Source organism: Rhodamnia argentea, chromosome 2 (assembly GCF_020921035.1).
Source record: "Rhodamnia argentea isolate NSW1041297 chromosome 2, ASM2092103v1, whole genome shotgun sequence".
Classification (NCBI taxonomy): Eukaryota; Viridiplantae; Streptophyta; class Magnoliopsida; order Myrtales; family Myrtaceae; genus Rhodamnia; species Rhodamnia argentea.
Genome location: NC_063151.1, coordinates 2,071,062 through 2,090,892, shown reverse-complemented (window position 1 = coordinate 2,090,892; position 19,831 = coordinate 2,071,062). Strand labels below are relative to the sequence as shown.

At 40.2% G+C, this 19,831-nt stretch overlaps 3 protein-coding genes across 12 annotated transcripts; all 3 read right to left on the bottom strand.

Annotated features, from left to right (window-relative positions):
- Window positions 1-42: 42 nt before the first annotated feature.
- On the bottom strand, window positions 43-2,036 carry LOC115746384 (ubiquitin-fold modifier-conjugating enzyme 1). The gene is made up of 3 exons (XM_030682128.2): window positions 1,574-2,036; window positions 1,413-1,474; window positions 43-419 (listed from the first exon to the last, which is right to left on the bottom strand). The coding sequence occupies exons 1-3, from the start codon at window positions 1,904-1,906 to the stop codon at window positions 290-292; spliced, it is 525 nt and encodes a 174-aa protein (XP_030537988.1). The 5' UTR covers window positions 1,907-2,036; the 3' UTR covers window positions 43-289.
- Window positions 2,037-3,429: 1,393 nt separating this feature from the next.
- On the bottom strand, window positions 3,430-7,709 carry LOC115746373 (probable beta-1,4-xylosyltransferase IRX9H). Of its 6 annotated transcripts, XM_048274871.1 has the most exons (6): window positions 7,544-7,709; window positions 7,459-7,478; window positions 6,507-7,389; window positions 4,764-5,013; window positions 4,444-4,640; window positions 3,430-3,816 (listed from the first exon to the last, which is right to left on the bottom strand). In XM_048274871.1, exons 3-5 carry the CDS (start codon window positions 7,307-7,309, stop codon window positions 4,470-4,472), a joined length of 1,224 nt encoding a protein of 407 aa, XP_048130828.1. In that variant the 5' UTR covers window positions 7,310-7,389; window positions 7,459-7,478; window positions 7,544-7,709; the 3' UTR covers window positions 3,430-3,816; window positions 4,444-4,469. The 6 variants fall into 6 exon arrangements, 5 of the variants coding, with proteins under 5 accessions (XP_048130828.1, XP_048130827.1, XP_048130829.1 ...); XM_048274870.1 differs by having other exon boundaries at window positions 7,459-7,709; XM_048274872.1 differs by having other exon boundaries at window positions 4,449-4,640; window positions 6,507-7,709.
- A 2,457-nt stretch (window positions 7,710-10,166) lies between these two features.
- LOC115746312 (sucrose transport protein SUC4) lies at window positions 10,167-17,523 on the bottom strand. Of its 5 annotated transcripts, none has more exons than XM_048274868.1 (7): window positions 16,843-17,523; window positions 13,966-14,702; window positions 13,606-13,669; window positions 13,474-13,517; window positions 11,553-11,712; window positions 11,420-11,422; window positions 10,167-10,630 (listed from the first exon to the last, which is right to left on the bottom strand). In XM_048274868.1, exons 1-5 carry the CDS (start codon window positions 17,354-17,356, stop codon window positions 11,554-11,556), a joined length of 1,518 nt encoding a protein of 505 aa, XP_048130825.1. In that variant the 5' UTR covers window positions 17,357-17,523; the 3' UTR covers window positions 10,167-10,630; window positions 11,420-11,422; window position 11,553. The 5 variants fall into 5 exon arrangements, with proteins under 5 accessions (XP_048130825.1, XP_030537892.1, XP_030537893.1 ...); XM_030682032.2 differs by lacking the exon at window positions 11,420-11,422 and adding an exon at window positions 10,736-10,758 and having other exon boundaries at window positions 10,167-10,675; XM_030682033.2 differs by lacking the exon at window positions 11,420-11,422 and having other exon boundaries at window positions 10,167-10,782.
- Between the last annotated feature and the right edge of the window lie 2,308 nt (window positions 17,524-19,831).

Here is a 19,831-nt window from a genome sequence, read left to right as displayed (position 1 = left end):
AGGAAGGTCCAATTCTCACAGCTTACACGACACTTCACGTAAGGGCTATCATCAGCAATACTTGAATTGTCACGGAAAAGAAATAACTATTCTCATGGTTATATAAGGAACTTTATCTCACTAAAGAGAAGCTAAGCACAAGTATATTGTCAGAACAAACAATGTCAGCACTCATCCATGGCTTTATGTAATCCAGATCGATGAGTAAGTAAACAGTTACTTATTTTCTTTGAGCAAGACTAGTCACTGATCAAGGTATGCTTTTACAGTCTCAAAAGTTCAAAATGAGTTACGATTCATTGGATGATGGAGTGTCATCCTTGTGCTTAATCATACCAGAATCCACAAGTATAGGAACCTCAGCTGCAAGCCACGGAGCTAGTCCCAAACAAAGGGCATGTGCTATACCGAAACGAGGGCTGCCAAAATTTGAGACAACAAAGTTCAGACCCCCATTGAGCCAAAATTTTAGTAAAATTAGGGGAGGTAGAGAGCAAATTAATTCCACAAAAATTGTACCAAGACATTTGAGCGCGCAGAATATACAAAAGATACAGAAAAAGTGAACCTCTCTATTTCAAGAACATTATCTTCACCAAATGAAGAAGCAGCTCAAATATCAAACTAATACTTCTGTTGTTCACATCAAACAAATCATGTGATTAAACATTTAGCACAAAAATCAAGAACCATTTTTTAACAGCAAAAGGCACTAAGATGGCCTTCTGAAATCTATAGTGTCAACAATTTCCATAGTCCATCCTAAGATGAGGGACAGTAGCATCATAAAACCGAAAGGAAATTCCCGGGAACCAAAGATGCCAATCTCAGTAGCTATTTTAGAAGCTAATAAGAACAAAACAGTAAGATTCGTTCCTCTCCCTCCCCCCCTCCAAAAAAAAAAAAAACCCCTTCCTTCCAATTCTTCTACCAGCCAAGCATTCATGAGAAGTACAAGCAACGGCATGAAGGCTGACAAATTGTTTGTTAACAACCCAAGAATAAGAAATCTTCCTCTTCCCCTACAATTTGAATCTGTAATTGATTTTCTTCCTCTTATCAGAATAGAAGCAGCTCCAAGTCGTTGCGTTATCTCATACACAATCCTGTTCTTCTCCGTTAATAGAAAACGAAGTGAAACAGCAATTATTCAACTAAACCTAGAAGCCAAAAATTTCGAACCACTTAAGTAAAGATTGATGATCTCTAAGCTTCCAAGAAACCAAATAAAGAAAACTCCTAGGATATTCTTTTGGCTTTTCCGCTGTGTCCCTCAACCAACCCAACACATTACACAAACATAAAGTAGAGAACAATATCGGGGTACAAACTCAGCTCCATCAACATCCCAAACACCCAAAACCACAGAGATCACTCACAAGCTCCACAGAGGCACAAAATAAACATATTACCAGTTTTTGGCCCAGAGCGGCTTGAAATGCACCGTCAAGCATATCTTCCCTCCTCTATACATCTACCCCATCACAAACACAAATACCCATAAGTTGAAAACAAAAACAAAAAAAAAAATCGAAATTGGACAACGTTAAAAACCAAAAGGCAGGAAGATAACCTTCTGGGTTTTGCCATCGAGCTGAGGGAGCTCGATCTCCGGGGCGGTGGCGGGATAAGTGACGGGGATGTCGAATTGGAGGTCGAATTCGTACTTGAGGAGGTTGTGGACGTACCAGCACTTGCCGGTCCAGCGCGTGCCCTCCGGGTTGGCGGCGGAGATGCGGAACCAGTCGTTGTCGTTGGACTTGTTCATCTGGGTGTAGGCGATCAGGGCTTTGTACTCCTCCTTCAGCCTCTGCGTCCACGCGCCTCCGTCCCTCGGCCCCGCCTTCGTCGCCAGGAGCGGGATCTGGGTCAGTGTCGACTTCGTGCTCGGGTCCCAACCCTCCATTTGTGTGCTCCGCGCTATCTCTCTCTCTCTCTCTAAACCCCGAATGCTTGCGGCCGGACGGTTTTGCTATTTGCCTGAGACTGCCTGACTCCTCTCTCACAGCGATGAAAAGTTCTCTTCTTTTCGAGGTTACTCCTTTTTCTTTTTTTTTCTGTAGGTTTTTTTTTTTTGACAAAAAAATATAAAACTAATAATATGCATTTTGGATATTAAATTTATTCGCTACAGTCATTGAATTTTAGCCTTATGTGCAATGTCATCGTGAACTTTTTAAAAAAATTTATACAAGTTTAATTTAATCTCTAGACTATATGAAAATGTTCAATTCAAGAGAGTAAATTGAATATTTACTAAAAGCATATGAATTACATCGAATAAATTAAAAGTTCAATGATGACATTGCACATTGGGTTAAAATTCAACGACTACATTGAATAAATTTAAAAATACATGGGCCACATTGTACATTTGATCAAAGTTCATAATATCATTCCGTAATTTGTTAAATCAAACTTCTTTCTCAACAGCCGCTCCACAATGCAATTTAGGTACTATCCAATGTGGAACATTAAAATCATTTCAAAGTGTATGATTGCTTCACATTGAGTTTCACATGCATTGTTAACATATTCTTTTAAATTTACTATGAATTTTTTTCACTTTTATAATTTAAAAAAAAAAAAAAAAATGAGAGTTTCACGCCGGAAGAGAACATATCCAAATAGGCTAGGTTCACTTCTGGGGCAACTTTCACATGTCAGAATAAATCCATCTCCTCAAATTACATAAGCTTGAGATAGACATGCAAAGTAAATGTCACGGAAGAACTTCTCTTGAAAGCTTAGGGCATCCATGGAAACACTTTTACTTTAAACATCAACTTTTGCTTTTGAACATAAGTTAATTTTTTTATTTCTACTCCAAAAGTCAAGAGCGAGATTGAGGGAGAGAGGACTTGAGGAAGAGAGATTGACATCAAGAACCCGGGCGTTATTGTCTTTTTCTAATTTTAACTTCTAAAGAGCGAGTCAATTTTTTTTTATTTCTTTAAGTGGCTCCAAAACTGCTTCCGGAACTAAAAAATGCTTTAGAAGTACAAAAATAAAGTTGCGCAACCAAACAAATTTCTACTCCAAAAGTTGCGTATTAAACAGATTTCTGCCCCAAGAGTAATTTTATAGCAGAAATTCTACTTGAGAAGTGTTGTCATGCGCGCCCTTAGATGATCCGGCTTTGTGAATATATAGGGGAAGAATTCCGCTTAGGCTAATAATAGATCAATTCCTTTGCGTATTGTACCCTTTTGCACCCAAAATACCTCCCTTGGTTCTCTTAATTGGCAAATGTCACACTCTTTCTGAAAACCTAGCTCGAGAGACGTAAAAAAGTTGCTTCTAAACTTGCTACAAGCAAGTGCGCATTCTGCACTTGGTTTTAAGACAGATGAGAGCATTCTTCTGTCGATGGTAGAAGGATTGTTGTTCTTTTGTACACTCTAAACAAAAATTAGAGACATGAAATACACCGAGCCACGGATGATTGGCAAGAAAATCTAGGACAGTTTGCTTTTGTAATGGTCCTATTTGTTACAAGACCTGATCACAAACAAAATTGAGTGCACACAAAACCTAACCCCCACTCATACCACAGTCGCATTTCTAAAGGGGTGAGGAGTCAAAATCCAAAATTCACCTATCTTATCCCTAAAGATCCAGCGCCACTTCTCTACATCCGTCGAATACCGTTCTCCTGAAAAGAATATAATGTACCAAAGAATTCTACTTAAGAAAGAAATAAATAAACACTTTCTTCAGTCTCTTCTTTCCTGGCTTACCATCTGATCCTGAGTTGTGATGGATTGTTAAAAAAATGGTCCGACTGTGGTTGGGGATGGAAAGGTCACCGACACATGAGAGAGGGCACCAGCGTGCAGAACCTGCTGAAATGCAGGGTAAAACATGAATTACTGATGCAAACTATGCATTTTCCAGTGGATCTGGGCTGTAAACATTTTCTGCATGGATAAATCTCAAGACAAGATTCCAAAGATGATGGAGGCAGCACAATAAGAAAATGTTTGCAGTTTTTGTTTTCATGAGTTTTGTTTTAAGAGAAAAGAACAACGAAAGCAGCAAAAATTTGCTCATATTCCACCGAAATTGTAAGAGGGACTTTCTTTTGATTTTTTAGCCCTCCTCCTCGTTTAACACAGCACAATAAGAATACCCAAAAATTCTTTTCAACCAAGAGCTTTATTTTGAAAAACAGTATCAGTCATTTTCATTTGAAAGCTGAACAAAACACTGCTAAACAAGTTCCTGGATAGTTCTCTTTTTCTGTTGGAAATGATAAAAAGAAAAACTACAAAATCTTTTGATCCAAGGAAGACCTAATTTTCAGATAACCTTTGGTTGATGAAGTTTTCACGTGCAATTTTTTCTGATGCAAACCAAATGAAGTCCACTTTCAACTGAAAAAAGCCACTGAAAGTAAGGGAAAAAAATTACGAACACTGTTGCATGGCAGCCAAACGACAGACCGTACCAGCATGGTTGAACTTCCATCACGTAACAGTTAGATCAGCCTCCAGCTTCTTGTCAAAAAGCCACCCTTTTGGATATATAAGATCACGCGCTTCCAAATGGAGATGCCAGTTTATTATTCTTGAGCAGCCAAAAGGAACACCTTCCATCTGACTTTCATCTTCTACAACTTGTTCTATAAATGTGGTCTCCTAAGAAGAGATGGATGAGAGGAACGGTAAGTGAAAAAACTATATCACATAAAGAATACCTTCGAGGAATTACCAGAGACAGAATTTTGAAAAGTTATGAAGAGAGGAACACCAAGATATTACCTGAAAACCCTCCTTCACTGTGTCCAATTGTCGTATTGGTCGCAGCGTTGGGCGCCTCCATCTCTTTGGATCCCACAAGATTGTACTGTTAATAGCAAACCCTGACATATCAACATGAAAACGTCGGAGTCTTTTGCTTTTCTCATTTGTGTGCCATCCAATCACTTGACTTCCATTACAGACTGGACCTTCAAGAATAGCCTTGTTTTTGCTCTGTGCAAGCATCGCAACTGGCCAAGTGCCAAAACGCCTACATGAGAAGCAGCTGAATGTCAGGATTTGACAAAAGTTGAATGAAGAAAAGTTCAGCAATCTAACAAACTTGGATACATAACAACTACTACTTATGGCCCCCGCACAAAATCCCAACTCCCACCCTAAGCTTCTAGCACCAATTGGCTATAGGGAACCAGAAGTCCACCAACGGTCAACTAACAAATGTATCAATCTCAAGTCAGTAGCCCAAGTACACCAATAGAAGAAATGAAAAAAAGATCAGTCCAACTTAGCACCTCTTAACTGCCTGCTTCAACTATTCACTTTAGTGGAAGGAAACGTGTGGAGATGGAATGTTCACCCTTTGTATAGGAACCAAACTACAACACATTTTCACTAATGCTTTTGGTAATCACAGTATCAACCTTAATATTAATAAAAGACACAGCAAAAGCCAGTATACTATTACAAGTAAAAGATCCAGAACTAAAGGGGAAACCCACAATAAAGGATTAGAGTACCCCAAAATGGCTCTAAGTTTTTCCCACAATGTGGGGAAACTCCAAGAACCTCTTGCCAAAAAGTTAAACTATTAGACTAATTGGGACCAACTTGTCAGTCCATCCATTTACCACGAATTCCTTTCCCAATTATATGTACCTATCGACAAGGAAGAAGGAAGAAACCCGCTGGGATGCAAGCTGCTTTTACTCCGAACTAGAAGTATTAGTGGACTTGAAAGAGGAAAAAGTGATTTAACTATCTCAGCTAGGAAACTCCAAAATAACTTTGAGCTTTTACAAGTTAACAAATTATTTTCCTGACAAATAAACAAGGACAGAGAAAACCGTTTTGTCACTAAGCCTATACAGACACAATAAATTTGCGATAACACTATAAGAAAGTTATTCCAGTGGGAGTGTGAGAGACGGATAAGGAATGGTAAGAATTAATACAGTGCCAGCAAGGAGTTAGTTGAGTGCCAGGTCCACAACCTTTACTGCACCGCATCACAGAGTAAAATTTGCTATGGGTCAATTTAGCAGGATAGTGTGTTTATGCTGAAACATATATCTTGCTTGTAGGATACTATCTCATTAATATGTACCAATACAGTAAACAAGTACCCAACATAGTAGAGTAGAAAGACATTCCAACTTATGTTATATCAACATTTATGGAAACAGAGGTACCAAACAGATTATGGCAAACATGTTAATGCACTCCCCAAGCAAAATGTTCCATGTGCAATATGCTTGCCTTTGACACAATCTAAATTAGCAAAGAGTCAAGGCAAAGATTTTGCGAAGCTCATTCCTACCTACCGCTAGCAATCAAGACAACAGTTCAGTATTATTAACATGTGCAGCGTTGATTAACCTTTAGAGACTAAACAGCATAAATAAACAAACAGAGGCAGCTGCTGCTGGCATCATTTCCAGATAACATCGAATCACCTAACTCACCAGGCATAAAATCCGTACAGTGATTAAACATAATACAGTTAATAGAATTTTGAAAAGGTACCTAATTTGTCTTAGGCTGTGGAACAACTCCAGAGAATAGATATTATCATCATCAGCAAAGTAAACAATTCCATCAAGCTTATGGTGCTCAATATGCTCCAATGCTGTGTTTCTCTGATGCACACCCCTATCCTTAATATCTGTGGAATTCTTTGTACATACCAAATGCCGATACATAACTCCACTTTTCCTCAATATATCCGCAGTCTCCATGGAAACAACATTCATCTCCACCACTATCCACAAAAGCGGAGGCGGCACAAGCCTCAGTACCTGGCCTAATCTAAGCAAAAAGTAAGCTTGTGCTGCTCTAGTAAAAGTAGGCGTAACCACAATCAACTGCTTCCTAGGCACCAAATTAGAACTTCCATCTGAATTTGCCCCGACTCCCGCTCCTACTTCAAGATTTAAACTTTTGACCAGAAACTCATCGCGACTTACCGGATGCTCGATGGCTTTCTCCAACCGAGCGTTGACATTGACATTGGGCGGCTTGATATCCAAAGAGAAGTCATGAGCCTGCAATTCGTTCACATGCCCGAAAGGGGTCATGCCGAATAGAAACCCAAGGAGGAAAAACAACAAACATCTATAGAACGATCTCCTCCACGACCTCCTCGGCTGCTTCCCCAGCAAAACGAACGCCAAAAATCGACAAACACCAATGCCCAGCAAAGCCGAAGAGGGCTTGGCCGAGGCGGCGAAGGGTTTATGAGACGGAGAGGAAACCGGAACGGGGGTTTCGCCGTTCTGGTAATAGCGATCGTGATATGGCGGCGACAGAGTTCTCCTGATGGACGCCATACCGAAAGAAGACAAAGCGGCACGCAGAGCGATCACATCATCGGACCAGCTTTATCAGTTGCGGAGAGATGAACGAGGAGGAGGCTCTAACAGACGCAGATGATGCACGACAACTTTACGAGAATGGTGAAATGGAGTTAGATGGATCACACGAATCGGGTGAGGAAGCCGAGAGTAATTCAAGAGATCGACTAGCAAAGAGTAAAGATTCGTTTTTTCAGCTGCGCCGAATTCGACGGTAACGTGAGATGTCGGAGGGCGCCGATGATTTGGGCAAAGAGATGCGGCCAAACTGAACATACGTACGTACGACCGACGGAGGGACTGTACAGCTTTCCCTCTGAGAGATCAGTAGATTGCTGCACTAAATTTCAAGAACTCAGAGAGAGAGAGAGAGAGAGAGAGATACTGTGTTGAGTTTTTCATTTTCCTTTTATCTAAATTTTATTGATTAATTTCTAATCTATTTTTGGACAAATTGGGGAATTAACAAGATCCACCTAAATAAAGGAAACACACTATCATCTTTTTCAGAAGGTTAATCATACAAACCCTAAGACAGCTAGTAAGCTTAAAATGTGCCAACATTTTCTTATTCAGTTCCCTAACATGACAAAATTCAACATTAGGTAAGTAAAACGTGGTCACACACTAATGGGTGAAAAGCAAGTGGGCATGACGGTTGAGGCCCGACGCCACTTGAATTGGCTTTGGTTGTTTTATTTTTTCCCCATTTTCTTGTTGGAAAGCAAGGGGAAAAAAAATCAAGGTGATTGATTCTCTAGATGCGTTGATTTCAAGTCCGGAAAATTGGAACAGGCCATGCAGATTTTCGTGTATGGAATCGATTACACGGATCTTGCCTTGGTCTAAGCCAGGATTGAGGTAGTGGTTAAAACGAGCATGGAACTAAACTGGCCGGTTCTAAACGCCTTCTTGATTATACTCAGAATCGAAGTAATGTAACCATTGTCATATTATACTCTATTATATTCTTGTTTCCGTAGCTGATGTTGAATGATTTCTTGTTAGCCGAGTGGAAATGCACTATGCCTAACCTGCAGTTCAGAAGGATTAATAGGGAAACCGAACCGGCCTTGGCCCCGTTCCAAGGTTTTACCAATCCTCATGTTTTTAGTATTAAAAAAAAAAAAAAGACGAAGCAGGATGTGCAGTTCTATGCCAAAATCAGGTGACATTTTTTTTGTTTTTTTCCAAGGAAAATCCCAAAAACTTGTCTGGAGATTTTGGAGCCGTCCGGCCAAGACAAAAGTGAAATTCGGCTGACGATCTTGAAGTGGTTTTCGACATTGATTTGGTGAGACGCTCTGATACCGCTCCCGATGGCGTCCAACCATCATCGTCCCGCCTGATTTGAACTCTTGAGATCGTTGTCGGTTGGCTTTATTCCCCTGCTCATTCATCAATTTCGGACACCTATCTAGTTTGACCTATAAACGGGAAAAATTGTTTGAAAAGTTCTGAATCTATTACGCTTCCGCCAATTCGATCTTGAATATTTAAATTTTGACAATTGAATCCTAATGCTTTTCATGTTTTATCAATTGAGCCTATCGGGCCAATTTTGGACAGACATCATTGACGTGCACGCCGGCCGTCTTAAATGGTACGGCCATCGCTGACGTGGACAATTTTTAAAAACATTTTTTGAATGTTTTTACTAATATTTCTATTTCTCAGCCTAGCCAAATCTAGCAGTGGCTTGGCCAACCTCGCCCTCGCTTGTGGCCGGTCGTCGGATCAACGATTAGCCGGAGGAAGGAGAAGAAAAAAAAATAAAAAGAAAGAATGGAAAAAAATGAAAAAATAAATATAAAATTTTGATAAAATATTATTAAAAATTGACACGTCGTCGTCGGGCCAGATAAATTGAATTGACACAAATATAAAAGGATTAAAACTTAATCAACAAAAAAAAAATTAGCAGTGAATTGTCACGGTTATAATAGTTTGAAGACTTTTGGTAATTTTCCTGATAAATATCAGTCTTAAGCATCTTGTTTGGCGAATGATTTTGTTTTAGTTTAGGAATCGTGGGGATCAGAACAAGTATCTTGCGAACGATGTGATTGATGGTTAGTTCAACAAATTTGGTGGGAACAACCCTCTTCAATAGTAGTAGGGTACGACAAACAACGCATGAACACTCTTGATAACCAGGAGGTCACGAAGTTTTTATGAAGCAAGAACATAGTGTCGGCTCAACGAAGTATGTAGAAAGGGCAAATTTTCATTCCTACCTTTTCTCACGAAAAATAATATTTGTTTAATACCAATATAAATCTTGACGGAAAATCTAGCCATCTATCATTGCGAGCTTATGTGTATCTTGTTATCAGCTTCAGCACTCAACCAAAAGTCATGGATAGATAAGGTTTTCTATGTTTCTTCATCCGAACCAAAACGGATGAATGAGCCATCAACAACCCACCATGATAACATGTGCTGGAGTTGTCAATCCTAGGTTCGGTGGATAGTCGGCCAGTGCCTAAAAAGAGAGGAGTATGATATCATTCTCTAAATACCTGGAAAAGAATGCACAGCGACCGCGATTGCTAATCAAACGAGTTTAGCCACACAAATTCGAACCGGCCATTTCGTGGATTAAATAGGAAAATGCTTGGTGCTTCCACCAGATTCAGACCAATAGCCACAATCCAGTTGTGTCCTTAAAGTAATCACCACATGTTGTGTGTTTCCTCTCTCCCCTTCTTGTGTGGAATGATTTATTTTTCCAAGAACAGTTGAGCACCTTACAAACCTCAAAAGCTGAAATAGACATGTTTTATACTCGCTGAGTAAAGATTACTTGAGTTATAAAAGCAGAAGCAGGCAATGAGTAAACAATCTAGGCACATTATTCTAGTTAATAAATATCTGAAGAACCCAAATTCAAAGATATGTACAGACCTGGGTTCCCCATATGGACGCCTCCTTTTGATTCGAATAATTTCAGAGTCTCCTATGACATAAAACACGCATCAATGCATCTCCTCATGTAACAATGATCTTGACCCTGGCAGTACAAGACTTCCAGGGATTGGACATTTGCACAAAAAGAAAATATGCCCCTCAGAAAGTCCACCAGTTTTGTTCTTTCACTTTCATGGACAGGGTTGATGCGTGACTCGACCTGACAGCTAAAAAGCAAATCCCCAGCAGCAGCACCCAAGATATCTCGTGCATAGAGCGCATGGCTGGATGGATATCATTCTTCTCCAGCATTCATCCATCATATCTTGTGAACATCGGCCATTCTATTCCAGCATATTTGTAGTGTAGAGCAAAAAGTTACTGTCCCTGTTGGCCAGTCTAGTCTCAAAATCAAACAGCAACAGCCCCAAAAATTGATTCACAAAAAGACAGTAATTGAACTGCTCCAGGAAACCACCCAAATGCCTCCAATGGACACAATGAAAACAAGAGAACTGCAACAGACAGAAGAACAAGTTCTGTGTAAAAGTCAGCAAAAGCAAACACATGCCTATTATAAAGTTAGTTAAACTCCTAGATGACGCATGATATGTACTCCTCAAGGTTCAGACAGCAGAACTCGTGTATAAATGTGATGCGCAAAATGTAGAGCAAATTTGCACAAGCTGCATGGGATCCTCTTTCCCTTATTATAGTATTTACTTATATCATCCGTAGGCAACCTAATTATCACAAGGACATTGTCCTGGGATGAATTGGAGAATCTACAAAAACTTCAAAATCTGCATAAAGAGACATGTTTAGCTATCAGGAACTGGAGACTTGAATTTCACAGGATAATGCTTTTTCATAGAGAAGATACTTCACCAAGCAGATGGGTGATCACATTGAAAATGCAGAAATCATTTCGCTAATTTTGTACAATTCCTCACACATGGAATGTTGATCGCTCAGAAATCATCCAGAGCAATGTTTTTAAATCTTTTCATAGTAATCATCCTGATTTCCCATAAATACCGATTCTCAATGAGACAGGTCTTCTTCAAGCTACAAACCAGACAATGTCAATGCCTGACAATGGTAATTCTAAAGCAAAGATACTTGAGAAGAGTGCGCAGACAATGTTCTCTAGCGTTCCAGATGACAGGTATAAACCCACTGATCAAGCCCTTGCAATGAATGACATTGAAAAAATAAAAGCACCAAAAATCGTATATTTATCCATGCTGTCCTGTCACATTGATCACAATGAGATATCGCTGTGCAAAACAAGGATGTTCCATAGTACCTCATATGACAGTCCTGGGTTTCTGAGGACTGGATCGAGGAATAGCTAAAATGGCTATAAGACCAGCAGTGAAGGCCGATATTGCTGCCACCGCAAAAGCTGGTGAATTTCCACCACCAAATAATTGATCCCATGGTCCACTTCCCAGGGATACCACCACCTGTTTTCAGGGATTAGATATGTCACAGTTAGCTGATTAGTAAAATGCCTCTCTGTGGGAGTGAAATGCATCAGAGATATGCATTGGGATGCATATCACTGGTGTAGGGCTGCCATTCCATTTTGGAAGGCACTGTTTGCACACCCGTAACACCCATTTTATAAATTAATCGACTAGAATGCAGTCTCTCCCTTCAATGTTTTCAGGTTTCTCTTCTTATTATGGATAGTTGTTGGATATTTATTCAGGAATTCATCCTCTCCAATTTGTTTCTCCTCCTCTCCAATTTGTTTCTTGCCACCATCTCTTCCATTAATTGAGTGTCTATCCATGATTTCATCTTCCAAATCACAATGAATGGCATATTTTTGGTATACGAATTTAGTAAGAGCAAGGTAAAAATCAAGGACTAGATTTTCATCTGTAATATCTTGATTTATTGCTAGAAAGAAATTGTCAATTTTAGGTGTTAGAAGTTCATCCTCTGGTGTTTCATAGAAGTGCTTCATGGTTTTTTACAGAGACTAGAACTCGGGTTCATCATTTTCTTTGTATTAACTTGTATCGCTTCACAGAGGAAATTTTTTAATATATAGATGTGGTTTGACTTGTCCATAACTCCTGTCATGTAAATTAATCCAACAAAAGGTACTTGGTACAAGCTTTATGGAGGAACTAGACTATTCATCTACGCTTCTCCATCTTCCATAAAATTTTAAAAAAGGTTCATTTATGAACGATCAATGTCTTTTAATTTCATCCTAAGAGAGTTAAGATGCTTTTCACCAGAGTTAGACAAAAGGGACAGCTCATCGTATTTGCCATTCAAAGTTTTATCAACTATAGGACCATAGTTCAGAACATTGAGACATTTATCTAGATTAACCCTTGAAAGAAGAAGAGAGCACCAATTCTATTAGTAGACAAATATCAATTTAACAAACTCTCTAGTTGACCAGGACACATATATCTGCATCATTTTCTTCTTTCAGAAAGATCAGACTTCTATTTTATTCCTCTAGAGATCCTCACATCAACGCGCCTCAGTATAATGCCAATGGAGCCCCTACTAGTTTTCCCCCAATTATAAGCATGCTCCTCTAATCTTTCACTACCTCTGAGCCTTCAAGTATCAAATTGGACACGCAAATAGCTTTCCAGAACTTATTAATGTTTCAAGCTAGAGCTAAAACTCTTTATCTCACTCTGCAAGAGATAGGAGAACTTTGTCACAACTCCCTCAGTAAAATGATACAGCATGCGATAAAGATCACTCCCACAGATTGGTTTACTTCGTCAGTGAAACTTTTAATGGTTGGTCCCACAGATCAGTTTACTTTGTCAATGAAACTTTTAATGGTTGGTTCTAAATATTTTCCTAAAGTACAGACCAGCTAGGGCATATATCACTTTCTCATCAAATAGGCAATCTAAATTCAGTTACATGCAAAGTAATATAAAGATCATCCCTGGATCAGAATCTTATGGTAAGAGAATATATAAAACTTCTTCAGTCAAACAGATTCACGAGAAAGAGCTGCTTACAGGAATGTCAAGACAACCAACATCACAGGATATATATGACATTATCAACCACGTCACTTCAAGAAGGTTTTGCACTTACTTTCTTATCAGCCAGGTAGCAGAAGATAATTGCAGCAGAAAACGTACTTATGCACACATGGTCTATTTTCAAGGAAAAAAGAAGAGAACAACCAATAATCCTAATTATAAAAAAGTAGGTCTACAAGAGAATTATACCTGTGGGATCACGATTGCCAGGTTTAAAACGCCCATAGACAATCCTAAAAATAATAATAAACCAGAGATCAATATAAGCAATTAGTTAACCGAAACCATAAAATAGTTCGAAAATAGAGCACAGATGCGGACCTTGCCCAAGTCCCAAAGACTCAATACGTGTTGAAACCAAGGCATATGGAACGCTATAAGTTACCTGCAATAGCAGTATCACATTAATCGCTTTCCCATAAAGCACGATAACCATCACAAAGTTAAGGTACTGTTACTCCCTAATTTCTTTCTACTCCACACCACATGCACTCCCTAAATTAAGTACCACAACAAAGTAAACAGCAGAATCCAATCCAGAAAGCTTCCCTTGTTAGATTAGCAGAAATAGCTATTATCAAATTTATCCTGATTAATATGATGTTCGCAACTGAAAATCAGGATGATTTCATGTTCCATTAAGGAAGAACATTTTTCTTTTCATAGGAGATAGCAACTTACAGCCAAAGGAACACCTAGTATGGCGAAAATCACTATTGCAGCGATTACAATGCCGTCTGCAGGTGAAGTGTCACCTGAGTCCATGCTATTGACATATGTTACCACAAGCATGCCAAGAAAACAAAGAGCCATAAGAATGTCCGAAATCCCCCATACAAAACCTGCCCCAAATTTCCTGCAAAGCTTCTCCATGAGAACTGAAGTTATTCCCAAGACAACTGATTGCAACATGAGACCTAATGCACCCATCCTAACACCTTCGTTGTAGTTCTGCCCTTCATTGGGTCGGCCGCCGTAAATTTCTCTTCCCATCCAATCAGTATCAAAGAGAAGAAAAGGAAACCATCCAATCCAAGTCAAAGCAGTAACAAGCAAGATTATCCATACAGGCCCGGAAAAATATCGGAAAGTCCCAAATAGTTCCCACATGAAAGCTTCCTGAGTGTTGCTTGACTGTTCAGGTCCATCAGCAGTGGACAAGGATCTGACACTCGAACCAAGAGGTAATTCCTGAGCTGCTGAGACGCTTATATATGTAGTGATTGCAATAAATGCAACATCGATGAAGAATGCAGACTTAAGGTTGGCGCAGTCAGCATTGCATGCAGAAGTCACAGTAAATGGCAAAATTTTATACCATCCACTATATGACCCTGTGGCGAAACCAAGGACATTACCGACAGCCATAAACAGCGAGAAATATGCATTGGCTACTCGAGTCCTTCTATGGTCATTCCCTGAGATAAAAGAAATTAACTGAAATTAAATGTCAATATTATGCTATTTCCATTATAACAGCCTACTACAGTGCTTCCTAAAATCCCACATATAGCAGACGCCAGAGAAAAGTACTTAGTGTTCTCTTGTCACAATGATTTTGCCTAAAGAGGAACTAAGCCACACTGTTTTCTTCAAATAAGAAAACCCTTACTTGTCAGAGAAAAATTCTTTATTTGGTCAGTTAAACAACAGACAATAGAAGTACATTCCTCAAGTTCCCAAGATCCAAGTACATGAACTATTTGTAAAGTTCTATGGTTCTTGTTTTGCTTTCACTAACAACTTACTTAAAGGCAGTACATCATAATTGAAACTTATTCAATTATTTAATTGAAAGCACTATGACCCTTGTGCAGGTGGGAAAGATTATGCTTGAGCGAAGAAACAGACTCACGGAATCACTAAATGAACTTAGAGAAGAAAAACAAAAATAGACAAAGAGCCACAGTTCAACTTGGCCACCAAGACATTACATATGCACATATAACTAAGGGCAACCACCCCAATGCAGAATGGAGTAGAGCTACTGGGTTAGCGGGAGGGGACTTATGTGGGCTTGAATGATCCTGTAGCCAGCTTTGCAGTGCAGTAAATTTCCACTTCCAAACAAAGCCTGCTCAACCTCCGTGGCCACTTCCCCACACTTTCCAACAGAAAGAAGGGACAAAATTTTTTAAAGGACAAGAAAATGAAGAAGAAGAGATTCGTAGCTCCAAATGAAAATCTTCTGTCACAAATATTTATTTGTCCCACAACGTCCACATGATTTTGTTGCATAGGATCGCCATTAAAGTAGAAACCTCACTTTTGCTTTAAGAGGCCTGTAAGAGTTAAAGGATAAAGCAAATATGCAGGTTGCTCTAGAAAGGTAATTACCAGGTTCTAATGCTATTGCAGTCATTCACCTAATGATACACCCACCTCAGTTCAACCAGCTTAGGACATCTTGTCCCGTTTCTCCCTACTATGAAAAGGTGAAAGCCTGACATTTCCTCAGTCTCCTAATCAACTAATTGGCATAAAAGATTGATAATGGTGTATCGAAAGGCAAAAAGCCAGGAAACCAAGAGCAATTGTCATCGTGTCTCTCCCCTTCATAGGCAATGAAAGATCTGATGACATGTAAAGGCTCATAATCTCTATAGAGAACATCACTTAACAGGAAGATTTCTAATACTTGTAAGCGAAAAATCAATGCCCCAAATGACTTGAGAAACCAGAACCTCAGACAAGAATCGGAAAAGAAGATTGTTCTTCCAGACTGGATGGGAACATTAGACCTGGTAATGTCCTCCATTTTATCTAACTTCCAAAGTGCATGCTATTTAATACCTCCTTATTACATTCATCTGCTGGCTGACATCTCACCAGCAGCTTAAAATTATTCTCTGCACAATTCGCTCAAAAACATGCCAATACACTTAAAAGTCATCAAGAACAGAAACAAGACTGCATCATCTGAGTGGCACAATCCGGATTGGACTTCATATCCCTGGACCTCATCCAAGCACATTCACCTGCCTAACATTGTTCATATTCCATGAAATATCTTTGTTTGCAGATCCCTGGGGATGAAGGGAAAATGCTAGAAGAAGGGGAAAAAAAACTCGCTTGTTATTTTCAGCATTCAAGCGGCTGATAAGTTTCAAAATAATCCTTTCCTGTACGTTTATACTGTAGTTAATTTCAGGTATAGCAGGCGATCGCTTCTAAACTAAATAATAAACATCAGTCACAGAAGGAAGAAATGTAAAACAGAAAACAATCGGGAGCATTCAATCATCCACAACAAAACAAAAAACCGTCCCGTGGACCACTCCCAACTACGTGCGCCAAAATCTCAAGAGGTACGAGCCAAATTAAGGATAAAATACTAGACAGCCATAGTTGTACCATCTGTTTTGTCCGGCCAAAAGATGCCCAACTGAAGTCAGAAATACAACTCGCGTACGACCAGCCCCTTACCGTCAATTACACACTAATAAAAGAGAAACGCTCCGGAACAGTGCTCCCCTAGGGTTCCGACGAAGCAAGAGAAAAGCGGAAGCCAATAATCGTCAGGCAACTGAATTATCGAAACAAAATGAGCTAAATTACCGGTGAGATCACCGAGCAGAGCTCTGCAAGGACCCTGAGTCATGTTGTTAGCCACATCGAGGATCCAAAACCCGAAGACGAAAGCACCGACCGCTCGCGGCTTGGTGGTGCCCCTGTCTCCAAGCAACCACCCGATATCGGCGGAGTGGCCGATGATCAGCACGGCGACAGTGATCGACAGAGCCCCGGCAACGATGAACGGCCTACGGCGGCCGAAGCGGCTGGTGCACCGGTCGCTCATGTGGCCCACCAGGGGCTGGACGAGGAGCCCAGAGAGCGGCCCGCACAGCCATATAATGCTGGCCCACGCGTGAGGGATCCCCAGCTCCTGCACGTACGGGGTCAGCAGCGAGAGCTGCAGCGCCCACCCGAACTGGATCCCGCAAGCGACCGAAGCCACTCGGAGGAGCCGCCGGAGCGGGACTCGAGACTTCGCCGGCGGCCTCGCAGCAGCCGAGGCTTGAGGCGGCGCCCTGCCCCGGCCGCGGTGGCGCTCCTCCTCAGGGATCGCCATCGCTCAAGCTTCCCCGTCTTCCTCTGTGGCTCAGCTAGCTCTCTCCCTCCCTCCCTCTGCAACGGTTGGTGTGTTGCGTTTGCCCGGTGTTGCAGAGCTTTTTGAGCGTTTCGATGGGCCGAGTGGGCGGTCAGAGGGGAGAAGAGTCCCGCGCGGGTGGGTCTGCGCTCTGCACCGGAGAAGAAATGCGCCCCGTGTTTTCGTCTTATTCACGGTCCTGCCCTTTTCCATCGGACTGGATTAGAAAGATGGAGAATGGAGTGTCGTTTTAGGACAAAGTGGTGGTTTTAGGAGTGGGAGGAGGGTAAATAGTGGAATTCGATGATTGGATATTTTAGTACCGCGGGGCTTAACTGCCAAGTTGCGGGGCGGGGAATGATTTCTGTTGCAAGTTAAGACGAAATGACGGTAATGCCCCCCGCCCCAAACAAGTGTTTTCGTTCACATGAATGTCCGACGACAAAAGCGGGAATGCTAAGCTGTACTCCCCCGTGCATCCTCCCACGAACACTCGCCCTTTCATTGGGCCACGTCACGCGACCCCAAAAAATCGTAGTACATATTGATCGTTCTTATTGATAAAAAATGGAGTTTACAATTACAAGGCATGTGAAGTTATAGCCCTAATAGACCGTTAGGCTGCATTTGATCGTCCAGATTTATAGTCGAAATATAAGAAATGTAATGATTTGATCATATCCTATTTTCTGTTTGATGAACTACGGATTTAAAGTCGGATATTTTTATGTCCTATCATATCCATTATTTGGTGGAAACCGAATATCAATATAATGATTCTTAATTTGTACTATGAGGAGGCTCTTTTATGAAGCCGACTCGGTGAATCTTTGGCTACTTGCATCGAGTCGGAGCTCGTGGGGATGGCCTTCAAGGTTGAAAACCACTCCAATGGCTAGTCGAATATTGCGTCGTCATGGTTTCCAAAGACACTAGCAAAGGGAATGCCCCTCGATCTTGTTGGAGAGAGAGCTTGATCCCTATACGAGCTTGCATTCAATGTGGATCAAACGAAAGGTAGGTCCCTAACTCGAGCTAATTTAAATTCATAAGATTAATTGTTATTTACTAGTTTTTTTCTCTTGGATATTCGTACTAAGAGTGCATTTGTTTTGATTTATTTGATGATATGTTATCGAAAATATTTTCCCGATGTTTAGTTTTCATTTAAAAAAATAATTTCAATCTCATGACTTTACATTAGGAAAAAAAATTCAAAATTTTAAATTATATTCTTTTTCTTTTTTTCTTCTACCTTGTGGATCACCGAGCCACGACGAGAGATCGTCAATCACGAGCGAGGCCAAGCCTCACCGGGTCTAGCGAGCCGGAGCCTCGCCGGACGATGCCTGTGGCCGTCACCGAGGCCTAGTGACCAGCCAAGAGAAAGATAAAAAAAATATATATTGATATATTAAACAACATATTAAAAAACTCGAGAGGAGCAATTCTGAAAAGTATTTTCACCTCTTCAAACTAAATAATTCAAGTTCTTGATTTTATGCATGAATATGTTCATTGACTGAAAAGTATTTTCCATTGACTTGTTATTTTCGGTGAACCGGACGGGTGAAAGTTTGGAAAATAAAATTCCAAAAATCACTTTCATTGAAACAAACGCACACCCTAGATCAATTTCAATGTCGATACTTTCAGTTGCCAATATTATCGCCTTAGTATTGTGATTAAGACTAAAATCTTATTTAATTTCATGTTCTAAATTAGGGCAGTGCAACCAATCGGGTTCTATTCGGGAACCAAAACAAGTCTAGTTCCTAGTTCCAATGGCCAATTCCTAATTCCAATGGAAACGAGTTTGCTTTTTGGTTCCAAAAATTTGGAATCGGTACTATTCGCATAGGTTCGAGGTGTTAAACCCACCCACCCACCAACTCGAGAACAGGCAGCCAGAACCTATTTTACGAAGTTGAAAGAAGATGGTTTGTCTTTCTTAAATAAACTTAACTTCCCTATTACTTTATAATCATATTTATTTTGAGTTGTTTTATTGTTCATACTAGTTTGCTGTGACTACTATTTATCTAGGTTTCAAGTTCCCGATCACTCCCATCATAGATTATAATTCTGTTCTTCATAAGAAAAAAATTCGTACACAACCTATTTAATTTGAATTAAATGCGACAACCATAATTTTGCTTTCAATCATGGCGACTGCAATGCCACAAAGAAGGGGATATAAACGATCCCTGAATTTTGGCCAACGTGCGATGTAATCTATTGACTTTAAATTTGTCTAGAGAGATCACCGAAGAAGCCCAAGTCTCGAGGCTATTAACATATTCAGTCAAACCACATTCACTCAAAAACTTAAGCTAATGAATTATGAGCTAACATAAGTATATTAATTGCTCTACACCACTTCGATTCTCGGATGTGAGATTTCTTTAACACAACTCACTCACACGTGCATCCTAACACCCCTATCTATAACTCCCA

What these genes read in the sequence shown, in the direction of transcription:
- LOC115746384 (XM_030682128.2), bottom strand. Translation starts at nt 1,906, where the DNA reads ATGGAGGGTTGGGACCCGAGCACGAAGTCGACACTGACCCAGATCCCG. An exon ending in TCGATGGCAAAACCCAGAAG is followed by an intron (nt 1,475 to 1,573) that starts GTTATCTTCCTG and finishes GTGATGGGGTAG; the next exon opens with ATGTATAGAGGAGGGAAGAT. An exon ending in CCGCTCTGGGCCAAAAACTG is followed by an intron (nt 420 to 1,412) that starts GTAATATGTTTA and finishes AAATTTTGGCAG; the next exon opens with CCCTCGTTTCGGTATAGCAC.
- LOC115746312 (XM_048274868.1), bottom strand. Translation starts at nt 17,356, where the DNA reads ATGGCGATCCCTGAGGAGGAGCGCCACCGCGGCCGGGGCAGGGCGCCG. An exon ending in GTCTTTGGGACTTGGGCAAG is followed by an intron (nt 13,518 to 13,605) that starts GTCCGCATCTGT and finishes TATTATTTTTAG; the next exon opens with GATTGTCTATGGGCGTTTTA. An exon ending in TGGCAATCGTGATCCCACAG is followed by an intron (nt 11,713 to 13,473) that starts GTATAATTCTCT and finishes CCCTGAAAACAG; the next exon opens with GTGGTGGTATCCCTGGGAAG.
- LOC115746373 (XM_048274872.1), bottom strand. Translation starts at nt 7,309, where the DNA reads ATGGCGTCCATCAGGAGAACTCTGTCGCCGCCATATCACGATCGCTAT. An exon ending in CACAGCCTAAGACAAATTAG is followed by an intron (nt 5,014 to 6,506) that starts GTACCTTTTCAA and finishes CTTCTCATGTAG; the next exon opens with GCGTTTTGGCACTTGGCCAG. An exon ending in CAGTGAAGGAGGGTTTTCAG is followed by an intron (nt 4,641 to 4,763) that starts GTAATATCTTGG and finishes ATCTCTTCTTAG; the next exon opens with GAGACCACATTTATAGAACA.